At 45.9% G+C, this 27,162-nt stretch overlaps 1 protein-coding gene across 2 annotated transcripts in view; it reads left to right on the top strand.

Annotated features, from left to right (window-relative positions):
* The window catches only part of LOC125458523 (serine/threonine-protein kinase 32A-like), a 286,051-nt gene that overhangs the window by 200,109 nt on the left and 58,780 nt on the right, over positions 1-27,162 (top strand). For both annotated transcript variants that reach the window (XM_048543865.1, XM_048543864.1), the window contains exons 7-9: positions 844-947; positions 11,074-11,190; positions 22,034-22,159. In XM_048543865.1, coding sequence (XP_048399822.1) covers positions 844-947; positions 11,074-11,190; positions 22,034-22,159 — 347 coding nt within the window. The remainder of the gene's footprint in view (positions 1-843; positions 948-11,073; positions 11,191-22,033; positions 22,160-27,162) is intronic.

Here is a 27,162-nt window from a genome sequence, read left to right as displayed (position 1 = left end):
TTATTCCCATCCAGTTTGCATTAGCCTTATCCCCGTGGCCACGGCTAACCCACCCAGCCTGTACATCCTTAGACACTATGGGACAATTTAGCATGGCCAGTCCACCTAACTTGCACATCTTTAGGCTGTGGAAGGATACCAGAGTACCTCGAGGAAATCCACGCAGACATGGGGTGAAAGTGCAAACGCCTCGCTTCCCAACACCTAAATACACTCACTGCTCTGTTCCCTGATCTACCTTGCTACCATACACAAGATCCGAACAAGGTGTAGAGCTGGATGAACGCAGTAGGCCAAGCAGCATCTTAGGAGCAGGAAAGCTTGAAGGGTCTAGGCCCAAAATGTCAGCTTTCCTGCTCGTAAGATGTTGCTTGGCCTGCTGTGTTCATCCAGCTCTACACCTTGTTATCTCGGATTCTACAGCATCTGCAGTTCCTATTATGTCTGATACAAGATCTGAACACTTCAGTGAACAAAGCTTGTAGCTTAAATGCATATATGAATTTTAAGTAAACTGTTTATTGCTATTAGTTGCAGTTGTTTGAATTTATGTGCTTTAATGCAGGAAGCTGTCTGTGGATGTGCTGACAGCAAATGCAGCCATAACCATTAGGCTGATACTGCAAAGTGTTCAAACATGTCAATTTTTTTTAATCCTGTTTTTGCCCTGATTTTTGCCTTTGAACTCTCTCCCTGAAAATATTCTCCAGTCTGACAGAATTCTCACTTGGGACACAAGTGGAAAACTATGCTTACTTCCTACCTGTGCTACTATAGAATCAATATTAATTGTAATGAAAAACTGCAATGCTAAATGTACTTATTTCCCTTCTCTTTCGCTAGCTCCTGAGATATTCCATCCTTTTGTAAATGGTTGTACTGGCTATCTCTTTGCTGTAGACTGGTGGTCTCTTGGAATCACAGCCTATGAGCTTCTCAAAGGACAGGTAGGGAGAGCTGTCTGTTGATCCATGCATTCATGTTAAGGAACTGTGTAATTTATTGCTGCCCCCTTCCCTCAATTACTTAAAACCTTGTAAATGTGCTAGGTAAAGTTTTAATGCTATTGTTGTCAGGGAACATCATTCATGTTTTAGTTGTGAGTTTCAGTAGTGTCAAACTATTTGGGCTTCACCCTCTGGTACCTAGCTGTCGTTATTTTGCAAAGCACCAATTAAGGTTTATAGTTGAGACCCAAGATGTTTTGATTTCAGATTCACCAACACCCACGCACGTAACCCCTTTCCCTCACAGTTGAGTAAACCTTCAATGGAATCCTGCAGATATACAAGTAGAAACTTTGTCTGTGAGCTCCATCATTCCTGGGAAAGACAGTTTCATTGAACTTTGATAAGTTTGCTTTCTGTTACAGTCTATCTGAACCACTTTTGTTCATCTGTAAGGTACAAGCTTCTCTGGAACCTCCTCTTCCGTGAAATCTATGACTAACATGAGGCTTCTGATCTGTCTGCTTTGACAGCATCTTTGCCCAAACAGAACCAGCAAGAGTTAGTTGGTTTTCTGGTGGGTAAATCACCACATTACCTTTTAATTTGGCTGCTTATTAAGAAATCTTACACATTCAAGTACTGAAACGAGAATTTTAAACTTTATTGCACGTAGCAACCAAAATAAGACCCTCGAGAAGCAAGTTAAACCTCACAACCCAACTTAGCTATTATCCAATTAATAGTGCAATGGGGGCAAGATTTCAACTAATGGTGGTCTGACTTTGGAACTGTCCACAGTTCAGTCCTTGTGCAGTGTTGTTCTTTGAAGTTCTGCTAAAGGGTGTTCAATTCTTGGACAGTTTTTTATCCTCCAGTCAATGTGTGATACAATTGATTTCTTAAAGTTCCTGTAACCATATTACTGCAAGTTTTGAGAAGATTTGTAGCTCAGGTTGAAGTTCTGGCTGTGAGTTTGCTCACTGAGCTGGAAGGCTAGTTTTCAGACGTTTCATCACCTTTTTTTATTTGAAGAAATATACTTTATTCATATGATGTACAAAAACTAAAACATATTTATACACCTACCCAGTCATGCAAGCCGCTCCAGGTTACCCAGGGGGTACGTCCACCAACTAAAAGGGAAAAAAAACAAAGAAGAAAAAAAACAAAGCAAAGAAAATACCCCGGCAGTCACCTCGCCGCACAGTCCCCGTTGGCCCCCTGACCAGTTGGGGAAGGAGCCAGCTGGGCCCAGTTACCAGATAGGGCCCTTTTTTCCTATTCTGGACGAGGGGTTTCATACAGTGGTCTTTCCAGACCACACCTTGGTGGCGGCTGTCCCAAGCTTTAGCGGGTCCCTCAGCCCATAGTCCTGGACCTTGGAGTGTGCCAGTCTGCAACACTCCGGTCGGGGTCAGTTCATTCAGCTGGCAGACCAGCAAGTTGCGGGCAGACCAAAGAGCGTCTTTCACAGCATTAATGGTCCTCCAGGCGCAGTTGATGTTGGTCTCGGTGTGCGTCCCGGGAAACAGCCCGTAGAGCACGGGGAGTCCCGCGTCACAGAGCTGCTCAGGACAAACCTCGACAAATACCACTGCATCCCCCTCCAGACCTCCTGCGCATAGGCACACTCCAGAAGGAGGTGATCGACAGTCTCGTACCCCCTGCGGCCACCTCGAGGGCAGCGTGCGGTGGCGCAGAGATTCCGGGCATGCATAAAGGATCTCAGTGGCAGAGCCCCTCTCACCGCCAGCCAAGCAATATCCTTGTGCTTGTTTGAAAGTTCTGGCGATGAGGCATTCTGCCAAACAACTTTGGCAGTCTGCGTGGGGAACCACACGACGGGACCCACCTTCTCCTTTTCCCGAAGGGTCTTGAGGATACTACGTGTTGACCACTGCCTGACGGCCTTGTGGTCAAAGGTGTTTCCTTTCAAAAATTTCTCCACGAAGGACAGGTGGTATGGGACGGTCCAACTACTCGGAGCGTTCCGTGGCAACGAGGCCAGGCCCATCCTTCGCAACACCGGGGACAGGTAGAACCTCAGTAAGCAGTGACACTTGGTGTTTGCGTACTGAGGATCTACGCACAGCTTGATGCAGCCACACACAAAGGTAGCCGTCAGGGCGAGGGTGGCGTTTGGTACGCCCTTTCCCCCATTTTCCAGGTCTTTGTACATGGTGTCCCTGCGGACCCGGTCCATCCTCGACCCCCAAATGAAGTGGAAGATGGCCCGGGTGACCGCAATGGCACAGGTCCAGGGAATAGGCCAGGCCTGTGCCACATACAACAGTACCGAAAGCCCCTCGCACTTGACAACCAGGTTCTTACCCGCGATGGAGAGGGTCCGGAGCGTCTACCTGCCCAGCTTCTGCTTCAATTTGGTGATACGCTCCTCCCAAGTTTTAGTGCACGCCCCAGCTCCACCAAACCAAACACCCAGCATCTTCAGGTAGTCTGTCCTGACAGTGAAGGGGATGAAGGAGCGATCGTCCCAGTTCCCGAAGAACATGACCTCGCTCTTACCCCTATTGACTTTGGCACCCAAGGCCAGTTCAAACTAGCCGCAGATGTCCAACAGCCTACTCACTGACCGACGATCGGTGCAGAAGACGGCGACATCGTCCATGTACAGGGAGGTCTTGACCTGAAGGCCTCCGCTGCCTGGGATAGTCACGCCCTTCAGGCTCACGTCCTTCCTGATGGATGCGGCGAAGGGCTCCACACAGCACACGAACAAGGCAGGAGAGAGCGGGCAGCCCTGCCTGACTCCAGATCTGACGGGAACACTGTCCGATTCCCACCCGTTGATCGAGACTGCGCTAACGATGTTGGTGTAGAGCAGCCGGATCCAATTGCAGATGCCCTCCCCGAGCACCAATTTGGAGAGGACGTCCCTCATGTAAGCATGAGAGACCCTGTCGAAGGCCTTCTCCTGGTCCAGGCTGATGACGCAGGTATCCACCCACCTGTCCTGCACATAGGCAATTGTATCCCTGATGAGCACGAGGCTCTCAGTGATCTTCCTGCACAGCACAGCACAGGTTTGGTCAGGGTGAATCACCGGTTCCCGGACAGACCTGACCCGGTTGGCTATGATCTTGGCCAGGATTTTGCAGTCCATGTTCAAGAGTGAAATGGGACACCAATTCTTAATTTCTTCCCTCTCCCCCTTCCTCTTGTAAATGAGGCTGATGCCCTTCCTCATGGACTTGCACATTTCCCCTGCCCGAAGTGCACTATGGTAGACCTCCAGCTGGTCCTGGCCGACCAGGTCCCACAAAGCGGAATACAGCTCGACCGGTAAGCCATCGCTCTCGGGTGCCTTATTTCTCTCCAAGGACTTGAGGGCTCTGGCCAGCTCATCCAGGGATATCGGCCGGTCCAGCCACTCCCTCGTGCCGTCATCTAAGACCTCCATGATAGACGACAGGAATGACTCGGAGGCCGTGCTGTCCGTGGGTTTCGTGTCGTACAGTCCGGCATAGAAGGATCTGCTGATCCTCAAAATGTCGGGCCGAGACGACGTCACCGAGCCGTCGTCCTCCTTCAACCGGCTAAGCACAGAGCTCTCTTTGTGCACCTTCTGAAAGAAGAAACGCGAGCATGTCTCATCCTGCTCCACGGAGCGGACCCTGGACCGGAAGATTATCCTGGAGGCCTCCGCGGCGAAGAGCGAGGCTTGCTGGCCCCTCACCTCGCGGAGGTCCTCCGTGACATTGACCCCCATCAACTGCAGAAGGAGCAGGTTCTGCACCCTTTTCTTGAGTCGCGACAGCTTTCCCCGCATCTCTCTTGCCTTCTGAACACCCTTGAGGACAAAGAACCTCTTGATGTTCTCCTTCACTGTCTCCCACCAGTCGCCTGGAGACTCGAAGAGGGGTTTCACGGTTCTCCAACCGGCGTACTCCCTCTTAAGCTCCTCGACATTCTCTGGGGTCAACAGAGTCGGGTTGAGCTTCCACATCCCCTTGCCGGCTGGCTGGTCGTCCTGTAAGTGACAGTCGGCCAGCAGGAGGCAGTGGTCAGAGAAGAACACCGGCCCGACGCCGGTGGACCTGACCGAGAACGTCCGTGACACAAACAGGAAGTCTGTCCTTGAGCGGATAGACCCGTCTGGCCACGACCAGGTGTACCTCTGCTGCGCTCCGTCTGCAGGGGTGCTGAAGACGTTGAGCAGCTTGGCGTCCTTCACCGTGCCCATCAGGAATCTGGACGTGACGTCCAGTTGACTCCCCCCACCCGCTGTCCCCACGCCGGATCTTCCATCTGCATCAATGATGCAGTTGAAGTCTCCGCCTAGGATGACCGGCCTGGACGTAGCCAGCAGGGGTGGAAGCCGCTGCAGGACGGCCAACCGCTCACTCCGTACCGCTGGGGCGTACACGTTGATCAGCCTCAGGGGAGCGTTCCTGTAGGTGATGTCAGCCACTAGGAGGCGCCCCCCCACCACCTCCTGAACTTGGGAGATGGTGAAGTCGCGCTTCCGCAGCAGAATAGCCAGGCCCGAGGAATGACAGTCGTTACCCCCCGACCAGATCGAAGGCCCACAGGTCCAGGCGCCGGACCATTTCCCATACCTGCCGAGGTGCGGGTATCCCGCACTCCTGCATAAACAGAAAGTCCGCCTTGATGGTGGTCAGGTAGGCCAACGTGGACACACATCTCGCGGTTGACTTGACGCTGAAGCACATTAATGCTCGCAACTCGTACCCCCATTGTGAGCAGTGACCGCAGTACCCTCCCCAAGTCCAAGGTCCAGCCCCTCCATCTGTCCCTTCATGCCCATTGCCCGGGCTAACTGCTGGACGCTCTCCGGGCTCAGGAAACCGTCCGTGCTGCCTTCTGGGTGGCATCCCCCCGTCAGTGGTGCGGAGGCAGGAGGGTCCAGCTCCGGGTCAGGCTGGGGACGCGCTGTTTCCTCCTTCCCGCCTGGAAGTTCCGGGGGGCCCTCCAGTGCTCCAGCGGCACTTGACTGGGTGTCGGAGGGAGCCTCAGGACGCCTCCCGTCACCTGGAAGCTGGGTGCTGCTTTCCTTCCCCCTCGAGACCTTTAACTTCTGCTTCGGGTGGGCCCTCTCCGAATCCTCCTCGTCAGAGGAGCTCTTATAGCCCCCCTGTAGCTGCCTCTTCCCGCCTGATGGTTGCGGTTCCTGGGCCCATCGACGCACCTTCCTCCTCGCTTTCCGGACTGTTGTCCACTCCCCTGGGTCGCCTGTCGCCGCCTCCATTGGCTCCGGGTTGTCGGGGGGGGATCGGAGCCTGCAGGGGTGCTTTGCTGGCCTCGGGCCCATCCTGCAGGGCTGGGCCCTCCTGCACGACCTGGCCCTCGTGCACATTAGTGGGATCCTTGCTGGGCCCTGGCGCCTTCCTCTCCTCGGGGGGGGCTGGCCCCGCATTTCCCCTGCCTGCGACCTGGGCGTCGGTGGTACCCCGCCGCGGGCATGCCCTATAGAAGTGGCCCGCTTCCCCGAAAAGGTTGCAGCTTCTCTCTCGTGGGCAATCCTTTGCAAGGTGTCCCTCCTCCCTGCAGTTCCTGCAGATGGTGGCTTTGCAGTCGGCCGCCATGTGACCTGACCTACCACAGGCATGGCACACTTTAGGTTGCCCTGCATAGGTCAGGTAGCCCCTGCTCCCGCCGATCGCGAAGCTGGACGGTGGGTGTGCGACATTCCCGTCTGCGCCCATCCTCAGCGTCACCTTGACCTGCCTCTTACTCGTCCAGATGCCAAAGGGGTCCACGATGTCAGTTAGGTCCCCTTCCACCTTCACATACCTTCCGAGGAAGGTCAGGACATCAACTGCTGGCACATGCGGGTTGTACATGTGCACAGTCACCATACGGCTCCTCTGTGCTGGCATCACAAACAGTGGGACAGCAGTCAATACAGAGAGGGGGCCCTCACCTCCTTTCTCCTAAAAAACCTCCAGGAAGCGCTCACAAAGCTTGGCACTCCTGAAGGTCACGTCGTAAAAACCTCCTCCGGGGAAATCCTGCAGGCAGTAAATGTCCGCAGCAGCGAACCCACAACAGTCCAACAGGACCCTCTTCACGAAGAAGGTGCGGTCCACAGGTGCACCTTCATCCACCTTCTTAACAGAAACACGGATGGTGTTCCGGACCCCCTGACCTGGGGCACGAGCACTTGCCGCAGCCATCATTGCAGGTTGGCTGCTCCCCTGAACCAGCGTTAGGCCGAAGCCAGCATTAAGATCCACTGGTTGCAAGGGTGCACAGCCAACCCGACGTCCTCCTTTCACCTCCAAGATAGCACTCTCCTCCTCTCGGTCCACAAGAGAGTGGGTCTTTATTGTGTTCCAGATGTAAGCTGGTTCACTGAGCTTGCCGGTTTGTTCCCAGATGTTTTGTCACCATTCTAGGTAACATCAACAGTGAGCCTCCGATGAAGCGCTGGTGTTATGTCCCGCTTTCTATTTATCTGTTTAGGTTTCCTTGCGTTGGTGATGTCATTTCCTGTGTTGGTGATGTCATTTCCTGTTCTTTTTCTCAGGATAGTAGATTGGCTCCAAATCAATCTACCATCCTGAGAAAAAGAACCGATCGTCGGTCGGTGAGTAAGGTGTCGGACATCTGCGGCCAGTTTGAACTGGCCTCGGGTGCCAAAGTCAATAGGGGTAAGAGCGAGGTCATGTTCTTCGGGAACTGGGACGATCGCTCCTTCATCCCCTTCGCCGTCAGGACAGACTACCTGAAGGTGCTAGGTGTTTGGTTCGGTGGAGCTGGGGCGTGCACTAAGACTTGGGAGGAGCGTATCACCAAACTGAAGCAGAAGCTGGGCAGGTGGACACTCCGGTCCCCCTCCATCGCGGGTAAGAACCTGGTTGTCAGGTGTGAGGGCCTTTCGGTACTGTTGTATGTGGCACAAACCTGGCCTATTCCTTGGACCTGCGCCGCTGCGATCACCCGGGCCATCTTCCACTTCATTTGGGGGTCGAGGATGGACCGGGTCTGCATGGACACCATGTACAAAGACCTGGAAAATGGGGGAAAGGGTGTACCAAATGCCACCCTCGCCCTGATGGCTACCTTTGTGTGCGGCTGCATCAAGCTGTGCGTAGATCCTCAGTACGCAAACACCAAGTGTCACTACTTACTGAGGTTCTACCTGTCCCCGGTGTTGCGAAGGATGGGCCTGGCCTCGTTGCCGCGGAACGCTCCGAGTAGTTGGACCGTCCCATACCACCGGTCCTTCGTGGAGAAATTTTTGAAAGGAAACACCTTTGACCACAAGGCTGTCAGGCAGTGGTCAGCACGTAGTATCCTCGAGACCCTTCGGGAAAAGGAGAAGGTGGGTCCCGTCGTGTGGTTCCCCACGCAGACTGCCAAAGTTGTTTGGCAGAATGCCTCATCGCCAAAACTTTCAAACAAGCACAAGGACATTGCTTGGCTGGCGGTGAGAGGGGTTCTGCCATTGAGATCCTTTATGCATGCCCGGAATCTCTGCGCCACCGCACGCTGCCCTTGACGTGGCTGCGGGGCGGACGAGACTGTCAATCATCTCCTTCTGGAGTGTGCCTATGCGCAGGAGGTCTGGAGGGGGATGCAGTGATATTTGTCGAGGTTCGTCCCGAGCAGCTCCGTGACGCGGGACTCCATGCTCTACGGGCTGTTTCCCGGGACGCACACCGAGACCAACATCAACTGCGCCTGGAGGACCATCAATGCGGTGAAAGACGCTCTTTGGTCTGCCTGCAACTTGCTGGTCTGCCAGCTGAAAGAACTGACCCCGACCGAGTGTTGCAGACTGGCGCACTCCAAGGTCCAGGACTACGTGCTGAGGGACGCACTAAAGCTTGGGGCAACCGCTGCCAAGGCGCGGTGGGGAAAGACCACTGCATGAAACCCCTCGTCCAGAAGAGAAAAAAGGTCGCTATCTGGTAACTGGGCCCAGCCGGCTCTTTCCCCAACTGGTCAGGGGGCAACTGGTACTGTGCGGGGTGACGACTGCCAGGGTGTTTTCTTTGTTTTGTTCTTTTTTTCTTCTTTGTTTTTTTCCTTTAGTTGGTGTACGTACCCCCGGGTAACCTGGAGCAGCTTGCATGACTGGGTAGGTGTATAAATATGTTTTATTTTTTGTACATCTTATGAATAAAGTATATTTTTTCAAATAAAAAAAAGTGACGGAACGTCTGAAAACTAACCTTCCAGCTCAGCAAGCAAACTCACATCCATATTACTGCAAGTCTGCAGTTTGCCTTCTTATCAGAAGTGGCTTCTTTGTTCGTAATTACATTTTGGCCTTAACTGCCTGTTCGAAGACACAATTTTTATGATTAATTCCATAAATTCCTCTGTTGGCCAATCCTTTTCTATTTTTGGCAATAAAGCATCCAATTTATCAAGCAGGCATCAAACAGTTTCGGCTATGTAATCTTGCTGACTCATGGATAATTGCTTTCCATTCCGGTATAAATTTGTGCTTGCTTTTCATAGTTTATGCCTAACAGAGTTATCACTATTTCTTTCCATATCTATGTTTGTGTTTTGTTGATTCATTTAATCAGTGAACTGTTATTAAAGTTCTGAAACCTATATTATAGCACTTCAGACAAGCAGTTAAGTTCAATCAAACAATCAACTAATGTTCACATACATGTGCTTTCCCTCACACAGGTCACTGGACTATGTAAGGATGTTGAGACTACTGTCATTTCCCTTACCCCTCCCCCACCTTCCTCCACACTGCTGAGACTAGTTAATTTAGCAATGACTGAGATCAGATCTTGCATTGCCCAATTTTTAATGGACTAATCTCATTCTGTGACATGATAGAAGCTAAGAAGGCATGGGATAGGGGGAAATGTGGCAGATTGGATTCTGAATTGGCTGACCTTTAGAAGTCAAAGGATGGTAGCGGATGAAAAATATTCAACATGGTGCTCAGTTACGAGTGGTGTACCACAAGAATCTGTCCTGAGTCCTCTTCTATTTGTGATTTTTGTAAATGATTTGGATGTAGGAGTGGAAGGGTGGATTAGTAATTTTGCAGATGATACAGAGATGAGTCAAGTTGTGGACAATGCAGAGAGCTATTCTAGGTTACAAAGGGACATCGATAGGATGCAGAGCTGGGCTGAGAAGTGCCAGATGGAATTTAACCCTGAAAAGTGTGTGGTGATTCATTTTGGTGGGACAAACTTGAAAGCAGAATACAGGGTTAATGGAAACATTCTTGGCAGTGTGGAGGAGCAGAGGGATCTAGGGGTTCTTGTCCACAGTTCCCTGAAAGCTGCCACCCAGGTGGATAGACTTGTTAAGAAGACATGTGGTGTGTTAGCTTTCATTAATAGAGGGATTGAGTTCAAGAGCCATGAAGTTATGCTCTAGCTATACAAAAGCCTGGCTTGGCCACATTGTGTCCAGTTCTGGTTGCCTCATTTACAGGAAAGATGTGCAAGCATTGGAACAGGTGCAGAGGAGATTTACGAGGATGTTTCCTGGAATGGAGGGACGGTCTTACGAGGAAGTTTTGGGAGATCTGGGGCTTTTCTCTTTAGAACAAAGAAGGATGAGAGGTTACTTAATACAGGCGTATAAAGTTATCAGAAGTATAGATCGAGTGGACAGCCAGAGACTTTTTCCTAGGATGGAGGTAGCCATTGCAAGGGGACATGGTTTTAAAGTGAGTGGAGGTAGATATACGGGAGACATCAGAGGTAGATTCTTTACTCAGAGAGTGATAGGGGCATGGAATGCATTGCCGGAGAAGGTAGTGGAGTTGGCCTCATTCAGGGCATTTAAGCAGCTATTAGATAGGCATATGGATGATAGTATAAGGTAGGGGTGGAGGTTAGATAGATTAGGGTAAAAATTCGGCACAGCCACGTGGGCCAAAGGGTCTGTACTGTACTGGACTGTTCTATGTTCTATATATACTGAGCCGCTGCAGAGCTTTTCATTCCTAATTTAATTAAATGATAGATCTCTCTAAGGGACTCCTTGAACCACAATGTTTCCCTTTACTTAGTTAGATCTCTCAGGGTACCAAGTTAAAAATCTTCCATTCAAAATATAGTGAAATATTTAAGAGATTTAATAATTATGTTACTATTCAGACTATGAAAGCAATGTTTGCAGATAATGTTTACCTCCTCCCTCTCAGAGACCATATGAAATCCGTTCCAACACTTCAGTTAATGAAGCCGTTCACATATTCAACTCTGTCAGCATAAGCTATCCCTCTAGCTGGTCCAGTGGATTGGTGTCACTGCTTCGGAAGGTAAGGAGACCATCAACACCAAGTGTACTGTCTTTATTTCTAATTGGAGGAGTTCTGATGAGCTTCAGCATCTCACCTCTCCAGCCTGCCCCTCCACACACTTACTGTTAGTTTCTCACACCAATTCGAAAGTGCACAGATTTTTTTTTAGTACAGACTTTTTAAAATTCACTTGTAGGCTGTGGGTGTCACTGGCTGGCCAGCCTTGCTAGTCCATCCCTGGGTACCCTTGAGAAGGTAGTGCTGAGCTGTAATCTTGAACCATTTCTATAGGTAGATGACCCACAATGTTGTTGTGGAGGAAGTTCCAGGATTTTGATCCAGTGACACAGAAGGAATAGCAATATATTTCCATGCCAGGATGGTGAGTGGCTTAGAGAGCAACTTGCAGGTGATAATGTTCCCATGCATCTGCTGCTCTTGTCTTTTGAGATGGAAGTGGTAATGGATTAGCAAGATGCTGTTGAAGGAGCCTTGATGAGTTGCTGCAATGCATCTTGCAGGTAATATGCTATATGGCTCCTGAGTGTTAGCAGTAGAGCGTGTGGATGTGGTGCCAATCAAAATACAGCTTTGGCTTGGATAACATCAAACTTCTTCGATTGGATGGTTCTTAACTGTCAGTCAAACAGAGTTTCATTCCATCACCAATATTTTTCAATGGGAAACAAAACGTCTTTTTTTGAAAAAAAAAATGGGGTAAAAAGACACACAACCTTTTAACTTCCCTTTGATTTTCATCTACACACCTGGTCTCCTCTTTGAGTCAAGTTGTTTGGACATGACCTCCCGTGAATGAAATCGTGCTGACAGTCCTTGATTAATCACTGTCTCTTCAACTGCAGAATATATCTGTCCCTCCGAATTGCTTCCAATAGTTTTCTGACCACTGAGGTTAGACTGACTGGCCCATAGTTTCTGGTGAATAAACAACAAAGAACAAAGAAAATAACAGCACAGGAACAGGCCCTTTGGCCCTCCAAGCCTGCGTCGATCACGATCCTCTGTCTAACCTGTCATCTATTTCCTAATGGCCTGTGTCCATTTGCTCCCTGCCCATCCATGTACCTGTCCAAATATATCTTAAAAGACGCTAACGTGTCTGCGTCTACCACCTCCGCTGGCAACGTGTTCCAGGCACCCACCACCCTCTGTGTAAAGAACTTTCCACGCATATCTCCCTTAAATATTCCTCCTCTCACTTTGAACTCATGGCCCCTAGTAATTGAGTCCCCCACTCTGGGGAAAGAGCTTTTTGCTATTCACCCTGTCTATACCCCTCATGATTTTGTAGACCTCAATCAGGTCCCCCCTCAGTCTCCGTCTTTCTAATGAAAATAATCCTAATCTACTCAACCTCTCTTCATAGCTAGCACCCTCCATACCAGGCAACATCCTGGTGAATCTCCTCTGCACCATCTCCAAAGCATCCACATCCTTTTAGTAATGTGGCAACCAGAACTGTACACGGTACTCCAAATGTGGCCAAACCAAAGTCCTATACAACTGCAACATGACCTGCCAACTCTGATACTCTATACCCCGTCCAATGAAGGAAAGCATGCCATATGCCTTCTTGACCACCCTATTGACCTGCATTGTCACCTTCAGGGAACAATGGACCTGAACACCCAGATCTCTCTGTTCATCAATTTTCCCAAGGACGTTTCCATTTACTGTATAGTTCGCTCTTGAATTTTATCATCCAAAATGCATCTCAAAATGCATTTGCCCGGATTGAACTCCATCTGCCATTTATCTGCCCAACTCTCCAGTCTATCTATATTCTGCTGTAATCTCTGACAGTCCCCTTCGCTATCTGCTACCTGGCCGGGCTCTTTCCCCAACACCAGGTCCAGTATCTCCCCTTCCCAAGTTGGACTACATACATACTGCTCTAGAAAACCCTCCTGGACACACCTTACAAATTCTGCTCCATCTTGACCCATAACACTGAGTAAATCCCAGTCAATGTTGGGAAAATTAAAATCTCCCATCACCACCACCCTGTTTCTCCTACACCTTTCCATTATCTGTTCACATATTTGTACCTCTATCTCACGCTCACTGTTGGGAGGCCTGTAGTACAGCCCCAACATTCTTACTGCATCCTTCCTATTTCTAAGTTCTACCCATATTGCCTCACTGCTTGAGTCCTCCATGGGGCCGTCCTTCAGTACGGCTGTGATATCATCTTTGACCAGTACTACAACTCCTCCACCCCTTTTACCTCCCTCTCTACCCCGCCTGAAGCATCGATATCCTGGGACAACTAGTTGCCAATCATACCCTTCTCTCAACCAAGTCTCAATAATAGCAATAACATCATACTTCCAGGTACCAATCCAAGCCCTAAGCTCATCTGCCTTATCTACTGCACTTCTCGCATTAAAACAAATGCACCTCAGACCACCTGTCCCTTTGTGTTCATCATCTGCTCCCCGACTACTATCCCCTTTAGTCACACTGACTCCATTATCTAGTTCCCTACAGGCTATCATTACTACCTCCTTTTCTGTCCAATATTTGGTTCCCATCCCCCTGCCACATTAGTTTAAACCCTCCCCCACAGCATTAGCAAAAGCACCCCCAAGGACATTGGTTACAGTACGGCTCAGGTGTAGACCGTCCAATTTGTAGTAGTCCCACCTTCCCCAGAACTGGTTCCAATGTCCCAAAAATCTGAACCCCTCCCTCCTACACCATCTCTCAAGCCACGCATTCATCCTGGCTATTCTTTCATTTCTGCACTGACTAGCATGTGGCACTGGTAGCAATCCTGAGATTACTACCTTTTGAGGTCCTACTTTTTAACATGGCTCCTAACTCCCTAAATTCTGCTTGTAGGACCTCATCCCGTTTTCTGCCTATATCATTGGTGCCTATATGCACCACGACAACTGGCTGTTCACCCTCCTCCTTCAGAATATTCTGCAGCCGATCGGAGACCTCCCTGACCTGTACACCTGGGAGGCAACATACCATTCGGGAGTCCTGTTTTTGACCGCACAACCGCCTATCTACTCCCCTTACAATTGAATCCCCAATGACATCACCCTTCCACTTTTTTTCCCACCCTTCTGTACAGCAGAGCCAGCCACGGTGCCATGAACCTGGCTACTGCTGCCTTCCCCTGGTGAGCCATCTCCCCCAACAGTATCCAAAATGGAATACCTGTTTTGGAGGGAGATGACCGCAGGGGACACCTGCACTGCCTTCCTGCTCTTCCTGTGGTCACCCATTCGCTATCTCCCTCAGCAATCCTAATCTGCGGTGTGACCAAATTGCTAAACGTGCTATCCACGACCCCCTCAGCATCGTATATGCTCCAAAGTGAGTCCATCCACAGCTCCGGAGCCATCATGCAGTCTAACAAGGGCTGCAGCTGGACACACTTCCTGCACGAGAAGGAGTCAGGGACATCAGCCCTGTCCCTGAGCTCCCACATTGAGCAAGAGGAGCACAACATGGGTGTGAGATCTCCTGACATTATTAAACTTAACTTAGATAAATGTAAAAGGAACCAAAATGTTTTTGGCAATCACACGATATATATATAAAGAAATGTGAAAATAGAAAAAGCGTTACCTTATCTATACATCACTGTGTCTTTTATTTTTTTTGCTTCTTTCTTAAGTGATGGTACTACATTGGCCATCCTCCAGCACTTTTCCTGTGGCCAATGAGGAATTGAAAGTTTTTGCAAGCATCCCTACTATTTCCTTACTTATTTCAACCAGCACCCTGGAGGACATTTCATCTGGCCCTGAATTTTGTGTATTTTTAAACTTGCCAGACCATTCAGAACTTAAACTGTATCTATGCTAACTTCTTTAACTGCATCACAAACCTTCTTTGGGGTTTCTATACCAACATTGCCACTCTTACCAGGAAAGCTGACCAAAAGTATTCATTTAGAACTTTACCTACATTATCTGGCTACACATATAAATTACCATTGTGGTCCTTAAAGGGCCCTGTTCTTGCCTTTGTTTATTATTTTTAATGTACCTGTAAAATAACTAGGAGTTTTCTTTATTTTACCTGCCAGTATACTTTCTTATCCTCTTTTAACTCTCCTAATCTTTTTAATGTCCCTCATGCACATTCTATACTCCTCTAGGGCTGCTGCTATTTTGACCCCTCAGCATCTGCTGAAGCCTCCCTTTTTCTCTAAATGCTGTATATTCTTTGATTAAAGTTTTGGCAAAGATCTATAGCTCAGGCTGTGGATGAGTTTATTGACTTGCTTGCCATGCTGGCTTGTTTTTGTTCAGGCGTTTCATCACATTTAGGTGACACCATCACTGGAGCCTCCGATGAAGCAATGTCATTCTACTCAAGCTTGCAACTTGTACTGTTTGGTCTGTTATGGTGAGTAGTGTCATTTCTGATTTTGATCTGTATGGGTTTGTATATGGGGTCCAACTCTGTGTTTGTTGATTTACTTTACGGGAGAGAACCAAGTCTGTAGGACTCCCTGTGTGTGTCTGTTTGGCTGGGGCTACAATGGTTACCTTGTCCCAGTTAAATTGATGGCCTTCATTGTCTAAATGTACCAATATTAAGGAGAGTTCATCGTGCCATTTTGCTACTAGCTGGTGTTCATATATTCTGATGGCTAGTTTTTCCTGTTTGTCTGATGTAATGTTTGTGGCAGTCGATGTATGGTATTTTATAAACCACAATGGTTTTACATGTTTTGGGAGTAAGGGTTTTAATCCTTTTGTAAGTGTTTGTCATAAAGTGGCTATGGGTTTGTGGACCACCATGATTCCTAGTGGTCTTGGGAGTCTTGTTATCAGAACTGATAAGTTCTTGATGTAGGGCAGTGTGGCCAGTATGGTAGGCCGTACTGTGTCCTCCTATTGTTGTCTGTTTGGTAGGCATCTGTGGACGAAGTTGCGGAGAGATCAGTTTAAAGTGAGGGTCTTGTATCAGTGTTCTTCCGCTTTCCTGCATAGTTCTGGAGTGCTGCAGTGTGTCCTGGCCCATTTTAAACAGTGTCTTAATGCAGCTTTGTTTGTGGAAGTTGAGGATTTGATCCGTATGGATTTTTTTTTGTCATTTGGAACTCCCCATTCATCAATCACTCTGCTTTGACATCCAGAAACAGAAGTTGACTGAGGTTTTTGTCTTCCCTTGTGAATCTAATCCCTGTGAATATGCTGTTGATGAGGTGGTGGGTGTCTTCTAGTTTGTTGTGTTTAATAATGACAAATGTGTTGTCTACATACCGGATCCACGGTTTAGGTTCAATGCAGGGGAGTTTGGTCTGTTCTAGCCTTTCCGTGACGGCTTCTGCAATGAGACCGGAGATGGGCGACCTCATTGGTGTACCATTGATATGTTTGTATATCTGACCATTAAAGACGAAGTGTGTGGTAAAGCAGAGGTCTAGTAATTTAACTATATTGTCCTTGCTGATGGAGTTGCTGGTCTGCATTGCTGTTTCCTCTAGTAATGTGGCCACTGTTTCTTTGGCTAGTGTGATGTCGATTGATATGAATAAAGCTGTGACGACAAAGGATACCAAAGCAACCCATACGGATCAAATCCTCAACTTCCACAGCAACCACCCCAACTTTGTGAACCAAGTGTTTGTCATAAAGTGGCTATGGGCTTGTGGATCACCATGATGTCTAGTGGTCTTGGGAGTCTTGTTATCAGTTCTGATATGTTCTTGATGTAGGGCAGTGGTCAGATAATGCTCAATGGTTAATGGTCAGATATACAAAGGAAACAAACACTGTTGACACTGTGTTTAAATGGGCGAGGACACGCTGCAACACTCCAGAACTATGCAGGAAAGAGGAAGAACACTGATACAAGATCCTCGCTTTAAACAGAAAACCCCACAACTTCATCCACAGATGCCTACAACACAGACAACAACAGGAGGACACAGTACGCCCTAACATACTGGCCTCACTGCCCTACATCAAGAACATAGCAGAACTGATAACAAGACTCCTAAGACCACTAGGAATCATAGTGGTCCTCAAGCTCATAGCCACTCTAATAAAGAACACTTACAAGGAATAAAGACCCCACTCCCACACCATGCAGAACCAACATGACTTACAAAATACCATACAATGACTGCCACAAACACTACATCAGACAAACAGGAAGGAAACTAGCCATCAGAATACATGAACATCAGCTAGCAGCAAAATGGCACAATGAACTCTCCATAATATTGGTATATTCAATCGAGGGACAAGGTAACCATTGTAGCCCAAGCCAAATATAGGCACGCACAGGAGTTCCTTGATACACGGTTCTCCACCCATACTTCAATCAACAAACATATAGAATTGGATCCCATGTACAAAACTGTGCAGATAAAACCAAAAATGACACTACTCACTATTACAGACCAGACAATATAAATACCAAAGAGAGTAGGATAATACCGCTTCATCGGAGGCACCACTGATGATGTCACCTAGCATGGTGACAAAACGTCTGAACAAAGACAAGCCAGCTCGGTGAGCAAATCAAAAACCTTATATTGTTTGATATCCAGGGTTTATAGGATTTGATGGCCCCATCCTTTTTTAATTTATTGGAACAAATTTTCCCTAAACTCCTCTTATCCTACTTGAATGCATCCTATTGTTATGGGTGATTTACTTGAAAGTATCTGCTCCCAGTCCACTTTGACCAAATCATATATAATCTTATGAAAATCAGCCTTCCCACAGTTGTGAACTTTGATTCCAGGCCCATCCTTGCCCTTTTCTATAACGATCTTGATTTTTGCAGAATTATGATCGCTGTCTGCCAAATGCTCCCCCATTGATAATTCAACAACTTGCCCAGCTTGTTACCTAAAATTAAGCCCAGAACTAGTCCCTCTCTTGTGTAGTGCCTTCTATGTACTGCTCCCTCTAAACCTTTCACATGATGACTATGCCAATTAACATTGGGGAAGTTGAAATCCCCTTCTATCACTACCCTATCACTTTTACACTTGCCTGAAATTTGTCTACATATCTACTTTTCTATTTCTCTCAGATGTTAGGGGACCAATAGCACACATCCAGAATGTGATTACTACTTCTTGGGTTTTAGTTCTACCCATTTGGTTTCATTTGAGGAAACTTCTTCGATGTCCTCCGTCCTTACTGTTGTAATACATTCCTAATCGATATTACAACACCACCTCCTCTGGAACTTCCTTCCCTGTTTTGCCTGGAAAATTGAGCTGCCAGTGCTGTCCACCTCTCAATAGTGTCTCAGTGACAAAACGCCTTTGTATTCCAATTTATGCCCTCAATTCATCTGCCTTGCTCATCAGACTCCTAACAGTAAAATGAATTTTATCTAAGCTTGCTCAACTTCCTTGTGCCTTAATTGGCCCATAATGTACCTTCCTGACTCACTTGCTGTCAATTCTCATTTTGGCCATTCCCTTTTTTCCCTTTTTCCCCCACTTCCCTCCCCTCCCCCCGAGTCTAGATCCCACCCCGCAGCAAGTTGGTTTAAACCCATTCACATGGTACCAGCAAACATCCCCATAAGAATGCTGGTGCATTCAGGGAGCTAATGTGAAGGCTAAGTGCAACAAAAATTATTATTTTTCTTGCAATATATGTATCACTTCTTTCCGATGGCACTTCAGTTTGTGCTCTCTGGTGCTTAATAACCAACTGAGAAGTGGAATAAGCACAGTATACCTTTTGGTTTCTTGGTAATTCTGAATGCACAGAAAATGGTGGACAGAATTCTGTGTTGAATAAACATTCTCGATTTGCAAATGCCCATGGATATATTAATGACTTTTTTGCACCGGGTGTTGTCGTCTGCCAAATACTTGAGACGTGCAGTGTCCTCTAGTGCATCTGGGGTCTGAGGGGGCAGAGCAATCAACTGTCTCTGTCTATAACCAATAAAATTTGAGAAACATTAAAGAATAGTGCAGCCAGTGTCAGCTAGAATATTCAAAATCAAATAAGATTCAAAAAGAATAATAAAGAAAAATGACAAAAAACGTTTGAAACATGAAAGAAACTGAAACAAAGTGTCAAATCTTTTCAGCATTTTAATTTTTAGATTTGTTTTAAATTTCACATTTATTAAAGTGAACCCTCAGTACCTGAGAAGTTGTTTGTCATCTGATATTACAAAAGGGGTACTTTTAATGGAATGATGAGCTTTGTCTTTGTCTGATGAGTGGGCGCATGAAAGTTTGTAATGGTAAATTCACATGTAATGTACTTGTATGATGTTTCTCCAGTAGGAGAGGCACAGACATGAGGGCACAGCCTCAGACCGAAGAGACATCCTTTAGAACTCAAATGAGGAGGAATTTCTTCAGCTAGGGGTGATTTAATCTGTAGAACTCATTGCTATGGAGGGCTGCAAAGGCCAAGTCATTGAGTATATTTAAAACCATAATAGGTCCTTGATTGGTAAGGGATCAGGAGTTATGGGAGAAGACAGGGGGATGAGGTTGAGAAACATATCAGCCATAATCAAATGGTGAGGCAGACTTGATGGGATGGAAAACCTAATTCTGCTTCTATGTCTTACGGTCTTACAGTCTTATGGTCTCTCAGCTATGTACCATAGCTGTATAATGCAAGTGGCAGCCAGATTCAGACAGCAGCTGCCTGAATTACAGTTTAACTGTCATGTGGGGTTGCTGAAAGTTTTTGCCAGCTTATTGGATAATAATATTGAGCCCTTTGAGTCCTCAGTTATTTTTATTGCAGAATCAAGACGATTGTTTTATTCATTTCAATAGATGAATGGAGATGAGGAAACCATTCAACACCTCTTAGTCTAACCATCCAGTTAAACCCCTGAACTGGTATGATAACATCCAACTTGTGCATATGGTGAAACAATATAACACTGTTGCAGTTGTCAGACGTACTAATGTGTCATTCTGTTTGTAATCATTTCTTGCATATGATTATTGCCAGCAAGAGTGACATTTATTGCTTATCCCTGGTTTTTTCTACAGAAGATGGTAGTGAAGCTTCTTTTTGAACTGTTACCAACTGTGAGGTGAAGGTACTCTTTAAACACTGTTGAGGAGGAAGTCTCACTAATTTAGCCCATCAGTTGTGAAAGGATAGTCATGTAGTTAGAACGTATGGGAGTGGATCCTGAAAGTGCAGTCACTCCCATGCTCCATATGTCCTCCTTGATGTTTTCATGACAATTATGCCCTTTTTAAATAGACAATGGCTTTGGTGCAGACTGATCCTAAAAGAAAGCCTTCTGGAGTAACTTGATTGAGTTCTTTTGAAGAAGCAACATCGAGAATTGATGAGGGCAAAGCAGTGGACATGATCTTTATGGACTTCAGTAACGCGTTCAACAAAGTTCCACATGGTAGACTGGTTAGCAAGGTTAGATCACATGGAATACGGGGAGAACTAGCCATTTGGATAGAGAACTGGCTCAAAGATAGACAGAGGGTGGTGACGGAAGGTTGCTTTTCAGACCGGAGGCCTGTGACCAGTAGTGTGCCACAAAGATTGGTGCTGGGTCTACTGCTTTTTCATCATTTTATATAAATTATTTGGATGTGAACATTGGAGATATAGTTAGCAAGTTTGCAGTAAACACCAAAATTGGTGATATCGTGGACAGTGAAGAAGGTTGCCTCAGAATACCTCAAGGACATTGATCAGATGGGCCAATGGATCGAGGAGTGGCAGATGGTTTTTAATTTAAATAAATGAGGTGCTGTATTTTGAAAAGATATATCAGGGCAGGATTTACACACTAATGGAAAGGTCCTGGGGAGTGTTGCTGAACAAAGAGGCCTTGGAGTGCAAGTTCACAGTTCCTTGAAAGTGGAGTCGGAGGTAGATAGGCTAGTCAGGAAAGAATTTGGTATGCATGCCTTTATTGATCAGTAATTGAGTAGAGGAGTTGGAAGGTCATGTTGCAGATGTGAAGGACATTCGTTCAGCCACTTTTGGAATAATGCATTCAATTCTGGTCTCCCTGTGAGAGGAAGGGTGTTGTGAAACTTGAAAGGATTCAGAAAGGATTTACAAGGATGTTGCCACAGTTGGAGGGTTTGAGCTAAAGGGAGAGGCTGAATAAGCTAGGTCTATTTTCCTTGGAGCACCGGAGGCTGATGGGGTGATCTTGTAGAAGTTTATAAAATCATGAGGGGAATAGGTAGGATGAATAGCCAAGGTCTCTTCCCCAGATTCATGAATCCCAAAACAAGAGGGCATAATTTTATGGTGAGAGGGGTAAGATTTGAAAGGGAGCCATGGAGCAACAGTTTCATGCAGAGGGTGGCGTATGTTTGGAATGAACTGCCAGAGGAAATGATGGAGGCTGGTGCAATTACAACATTTAAAAGGCATCTGGATGGGTATGTGACTAGGAAGCATTTATAAGGATATGGGCCAAATGCTGGCAAATGGGACTAGATTAATTTGGGATATCTGGTTGGCGTGGACAAGTTGGACTGAGGGTCTGTTTTCATGCTATACTGCATTTTGACTCTGTGAATCTAAGTGGCACTTTGTGTTTGAAAGATTGGACAATCTAGTTTATTGGGCGTATGAATAGTTAACATATACCAGCATCATTCCATTGGCTTTTGTCATGCAGGGATAGTGTACCTACCTCTGGGCCAGAAGATTCTGGCCCATGTCCCACCTGCCGCAGAGGTGTATCATAATACCTGAACAGGTTAATTAAAAGAAATACCAGTCCTACAGATTGTGGAAATCTGACGTGAAGCATTTTACATTGTACAGATCTGTATCTGAGTTAGACGTCAAGTATCTAGCATTGCCCCAATCTGTGTTGTTAGTTTATTCTTCTTTCATTAGTAATTTTTATTCATTCTTTTCAGCTGCTTACAATTAGTTCAGAGCAACGCCTCTCCAGGCTGGCAGACATGCAAACCTTTCCTTACCTCGCCGATATCAACTGGGATGCCGTTTTGGAGAAGAAGCTCACTGCTGGTTTTATTCCCAATGTAAGTCATCAGTCAGTTTGTCGATGGGACTCAAATCCATTGATTTTCAGATACAGTGCCTCCTAACCACTGTTAATTGAATGCAACAAAGAGCTGGAGATCTGAAAAAAAAAGTCAGAAATTTCTGGATAAACTCAGCAGGTCTGGCAGTAGTTGTGGAAAGAAATGAGTGTTAATTTTTCTCTTGAACAATTTTGAAGAAGGGTCACCGGATCCAAAACGTTAACTGCTTTCTTTCCACAGATGCCTCCATTCCTCCAAAACCATGACTCCTGCTGGTCTCTTAACTCCAAATCCTAATCCCTGTGGCTCCCTGATTTATCCTGCCATTGTCCTGGTCTAATATTCTATTGTCTTTACTCAAAACTAAAATTCAGAGTTAGTTGAATGATATATTCTATAGGGCACCAGACCTATAATAAAAAGAACATTGTTATGCAAAACTTAATCTAAACTCCCTGGAGTAATTCAGCACGTTGGAGTGTTTCTGTGAATGTTTGCAGACAGAAGGCCTCAATTTCAAGTTCTTCCAAAATGTAGCATAATGGCTTGTTAGCTTGGAAGGTAATAGATGACAGTTAAGAGCAAAGAAAAACAGCTGATGCACTCCAAAATCACAGCAGAATGCACATTGAGTCAGTCCAAAGCACTAACTGCTCCATTCAAATACTGACTAACATTTGGACTTTTGAACTTCATATCTCCAACGTTTTCTTTTTAACTTGCTTTCAAAATCACAAGTCTCAAAAGTTAGTATTCGGGGGTGGGGGAAATGGTTGAGTCACATGACATTATTAATTATAAATCAGACAGTTCTATATGTGGTTTACTTACATTGCTTAAAGCACAGATAAAGTTACTTGGAAGAGATTAAAGACCATATTAAAAGACTACCTTGAACTTCATTTGGAGTGTCGTGCACTTTTACACTTTGTTTAGTCTACCATGTGCAGGAATAATTTTCTTGATCATACGAGCTTGTTGACTGCTCAGTCCCTGGTGGTGCTTGTTTATTTAGCTATGTGTAGCATGGAATTGTCATCAAAGCTGCTTAAGTTGTTTTTTATGTGAATGGCACTTTCTCCCCATCAGGGTTTGAAAGAGAAGGGATGGTTCCTGAACTGCAGAAGACTGCCGATATGATACTGGTTCAGTTTTCTTCACAAAGAAGAATTTATATCATAGAATATATGTGAACAAGTAGAGATGCTGAATAAATGGTACTGTATTTTTGTGTTCACTTCACAAAATTGGACTTTGTAAGGCTGACAGGTAGAGCTGCTAAAACCTTCACTTCTTCACTGACTGAGTTCTACTGCAAACGGAGGAATATCCTCAATGAAAGAAAGATTTCTCCTCCATGTTCCTACTAAAGAAATGACCCATCGTGGTAATCATCTCAGTCTCTGAGCCAGCAAGGCCCATTCTAGGGCATAATGTCTGTGGAAATTGCACTTGTAACATGTAATAATGGAAAGTTGCTTATCAGCCTGTAGACCCTTGTGGTATGCTTATGGCAGGTAGTCCTCTCTCAGCTGTTCAGCCATTTCAAGCAGAGAGGCACACCTCCAGCTTAGAGCCTCTGGAATTAGGCTAGCTACCTGTTCCAGAAATATCTAGATGTTGAAACAGGAATGAGCATGTGCTTTGTGTGCCTCCTATAACGCTGAGCCTGAGAAGAGAAAAGAAGACATGCATACTGTTGATACAGAAATACTGTTCCATTGGTTGTAGCATTAATGTAATCAATGAGCAGCCACCTGGACTGAACTGTGGAAGGCATTGCAGACACTCCAAAGAGACGCAATTGACTTCTCAAGCTGGGCTAGGATTCCAGAACCTAAGCAATAGGAACTCAAGGTTAATGATTTGGAGATATTTCAAATCCCATAATGGCAAGTGGTAAAATTTGAATTCCATACAATCTGGAATTAAAACCTAGCCTAAAGTTGACCATGTAACTATTGCCAATTGTCATTAAAAACTATCTGGTTTATTAATATTCTAGAGGGAATGAAATTTGTACAGCAATATGGTTGACTCTTATCTGCCCTCTGAAATGGGCTAGCAAACCACTCAAATTAGATCAAATTGCGACAAAAATCTCTCAGTACTGTGATGGTCCCTACAATCCCCAAAGAGTGCTGCAATTTAAGAAGGCAGCTGACCATTGCTGTCTCCAAGGAAAGTAGGGATGGATAATAATAAATGCTGGAGAACAGCACATGCCCACATCCTGTAAATGTGCTTTTCAGAAAGTTGCCTTCTAAATTGCAAAAGGTTTGTCCTAATGGATTTCCCAGGTGGTTTTCAGTCAGGAGTGGGAGGGTATTGAGTTGAGTATTAATACTGACATTGTCATATTCGACTAAATCACCTGTTTCTGCATTATACATTATAAATAATGCAATGATCTGTTCTAAACATTTTGAATGTTTGCTGAAGAGCTCCTGCTTTGAATGTAATCGATGAAAACGTTAACAGCTGGTAAACCAAAATAAAGGTTCTATCTTCAAGAGGGAGAGATAGGACTGGCAGTTTAATGTTACAGGGTTTAGGTGCTGTACAAAGGATGGAAAGGGAGGCAAGAGAGGCGGGAAAACGTTACTGCTGTACCTAGGACATTCCTGAGGGATGATCCAATGAAACTATATGGGTGAAATTCAGAAATAAGGGGATAATCACCTTGATACGATTGTACTATAGGACCCCAATAGTCAGCAGAAAACAGGGAAGGAAATATGTAGAGAGCTCTCAGATATGCTGTTTGACTTTGACTCCATAATAATAGGTTTCATATTATTAACTTTGCAAGCATTGACTGGGACTGTCATATTGCTAAGGATTTAGATGGGGAGGAATTTGTTAAACGTTTGATAAGGCATTTGATAAGGTTCCCCATGGTAGGCTCATTCAGAAGGTCAGGAGGAATGGGATACAGGGGAACTTAGCTGCTTGGATACAGAATTGGCTGGCCAACAGAAGACAGCGAGTGGTAGTAGAAGGAAAATATTCTGCCTGGAAGTCAGTGGTGAGTGGAGTTCCACAGGGCTCTGTCCTTGGGCCTCTACTGTTTGTAATTTTTATTAATGACTTGGACGAGGGAATTGAAGGATGGGTCAGCAAGTTTGCAGACGACACAAAGGTCGGAGGTGTCGTTGACAGTATAGAGGGCTGTTGTAGGCTGCAGCGGGACATTGACAGGATGCAGAGATGGGCTGAGAGGTGGCAGATGGAGTTCAACCTGGATAAATGCGAGGTGATGCATTTTGGAAGGTCGAATTTGAAAGCTGAGTACAGGATTAAGGATAGGATTCTTGGCAGCGTGGAGGAACAGAGGGATCTTGGTGTGCAGATACATAGATCCCTTAAAATGGCCACCCAAGTGGACAGGGTTGTTAAGAAAGCATATGGTGTTTTGGCTTTCATTAACAGGGGGATTGAGTTTAAGAGTTGTGAGATCTTGTTGCAGCTCTATAAAACTTTGGTTAGACCGCACTTGGAATACTGCGTCCAGTTCTGGGCGCCCTATTATAGGAAAGATGTGGATGCTTTGGAGAGGGTTCAGAGGAGGTTTACCAGGATGCTGCCTGGACTGGAGGGCTTATCTTATGAAGAGAGGTTGACTGAGCTCGGTCTCTTTTCATTGGCGAAAAGGAGGAGGAGAGGGGACCTAATTGAGGTATACAAGATAATGAGAGGCATAGATAGAGTTGATAGCCAGAGACTATTTCCCAGGGCAGAAATGGCTAGCACGAGGGGTCATAGTTTTAAGCTGGTTGGTGGAAAGTATAGAGGGGATGTCAGAGGCAGGTTCTTTACGCAGAGAGTTGTGAGAGCATGGAATGCGTTGCCAGCAGCAGTTGTGGAAGCAAGGTCATTGGGGTCATTTAAGAGACTGCTGGACATGTATATGGTCACAGAAATTTGAGGGTGCATACATGAGGATCAATGGTCGGCACAACATTGTGGGCTGAAGGGCCTGTTCTGTGCTGTACTGTTCTATGTTCTATGTTCAAGAATTTGTTTTTATCAATACGTAGATGAAGGAGCAAGACCTGACCTTCTATTTGGGGATGGGGAAAGGCAGGGTAAGTGACTGAACTGTTGGTGGGAGAACATTTTGAGACCGGTGATCATAATTCTATTAGTTTTTAAACTAGTTATGGGAAAGAATAGGCCTTATTATAAACATCATACTTCTGAATTGGAATAAGGCCAATTTTGATGGTATGAGACAGGAACTTTTCAAAAGTTGAATGGAGCAGATTATTCAGAGGTAAAGGAACTGACAAGTGGGATGCTTTCAAAAGTGAGATAATGAGTTTTCAGAGGCAGTATGTTCTGTTAAAGTGAAGAGTAAGGCTGGTAGGAGTAAGAAATAATGGACGGTTGAAGATATTAAGGCTCTAGTCAAAAATAAGAAGGAGGCATATGTTAAGTAGAGATGATTGGGGTCAAGTGAATCTCTTAAAAAGTATAGCAAGTGAATGGGGTTTCATAAGAGTGAAATCAAGAAGGAAAAAGTGGGTATGTGCTAGCCTTGGCTGATAAACTGAAGGATAATCCAAACAGATTCATAGTACATTTAAGAGCAACTATAGAGCTCAACAATGTTGTCTGCATGAGACCACGGGAGATGGGAGAGATACTAAATGAATATTTAACATCAGTATTTACTGTGGAGAAAGACACTGGCTGGGGAACTTGGAGGAAATGAATATTGATGTCATGAAAACAGTTCACATTGCAGAAGAGGAAGTGCTGGAGGTCTCAAAAAAATATATAAAGGTGGATAAATCTCCAGGATTTGATCAAGTTTACCTAGGGATGTTGTGAGAAGCTAGGGAAGAAATTGCGGGGCCCCTAGCAGAGATTTGTACCATCTACAGCTACAGGTGAGGTGCCCGAGGACCAGAGAGTGGCTAATGTTGTACCTTTCACTTAAGCGAGGCTGTAAGGACAAGCCTGGGAACCATAGACCGGTGATTCTGACAGCAGGT

This window comes from Stegostoma tigrinum, chromosome 13 (assembly GCF_030684315.1).
Source record: "Stegostoma tigrinum isolate sSteTig4 chromosome 13, sSteTig4.hap1, whole genome shotgun sequence".
NCBI lineage: Eukaryota > Metazoa > Chordata > Chondrichthyes > Orectolobiformes > Stegostomatidae > Stegostoma > Stegostoma tigrinum.
The sequence above is the reverse complement of the archived record's forward strand: the minus strand, read 5'-3'. Positions and strand labels throughout refer to the sequence as shown.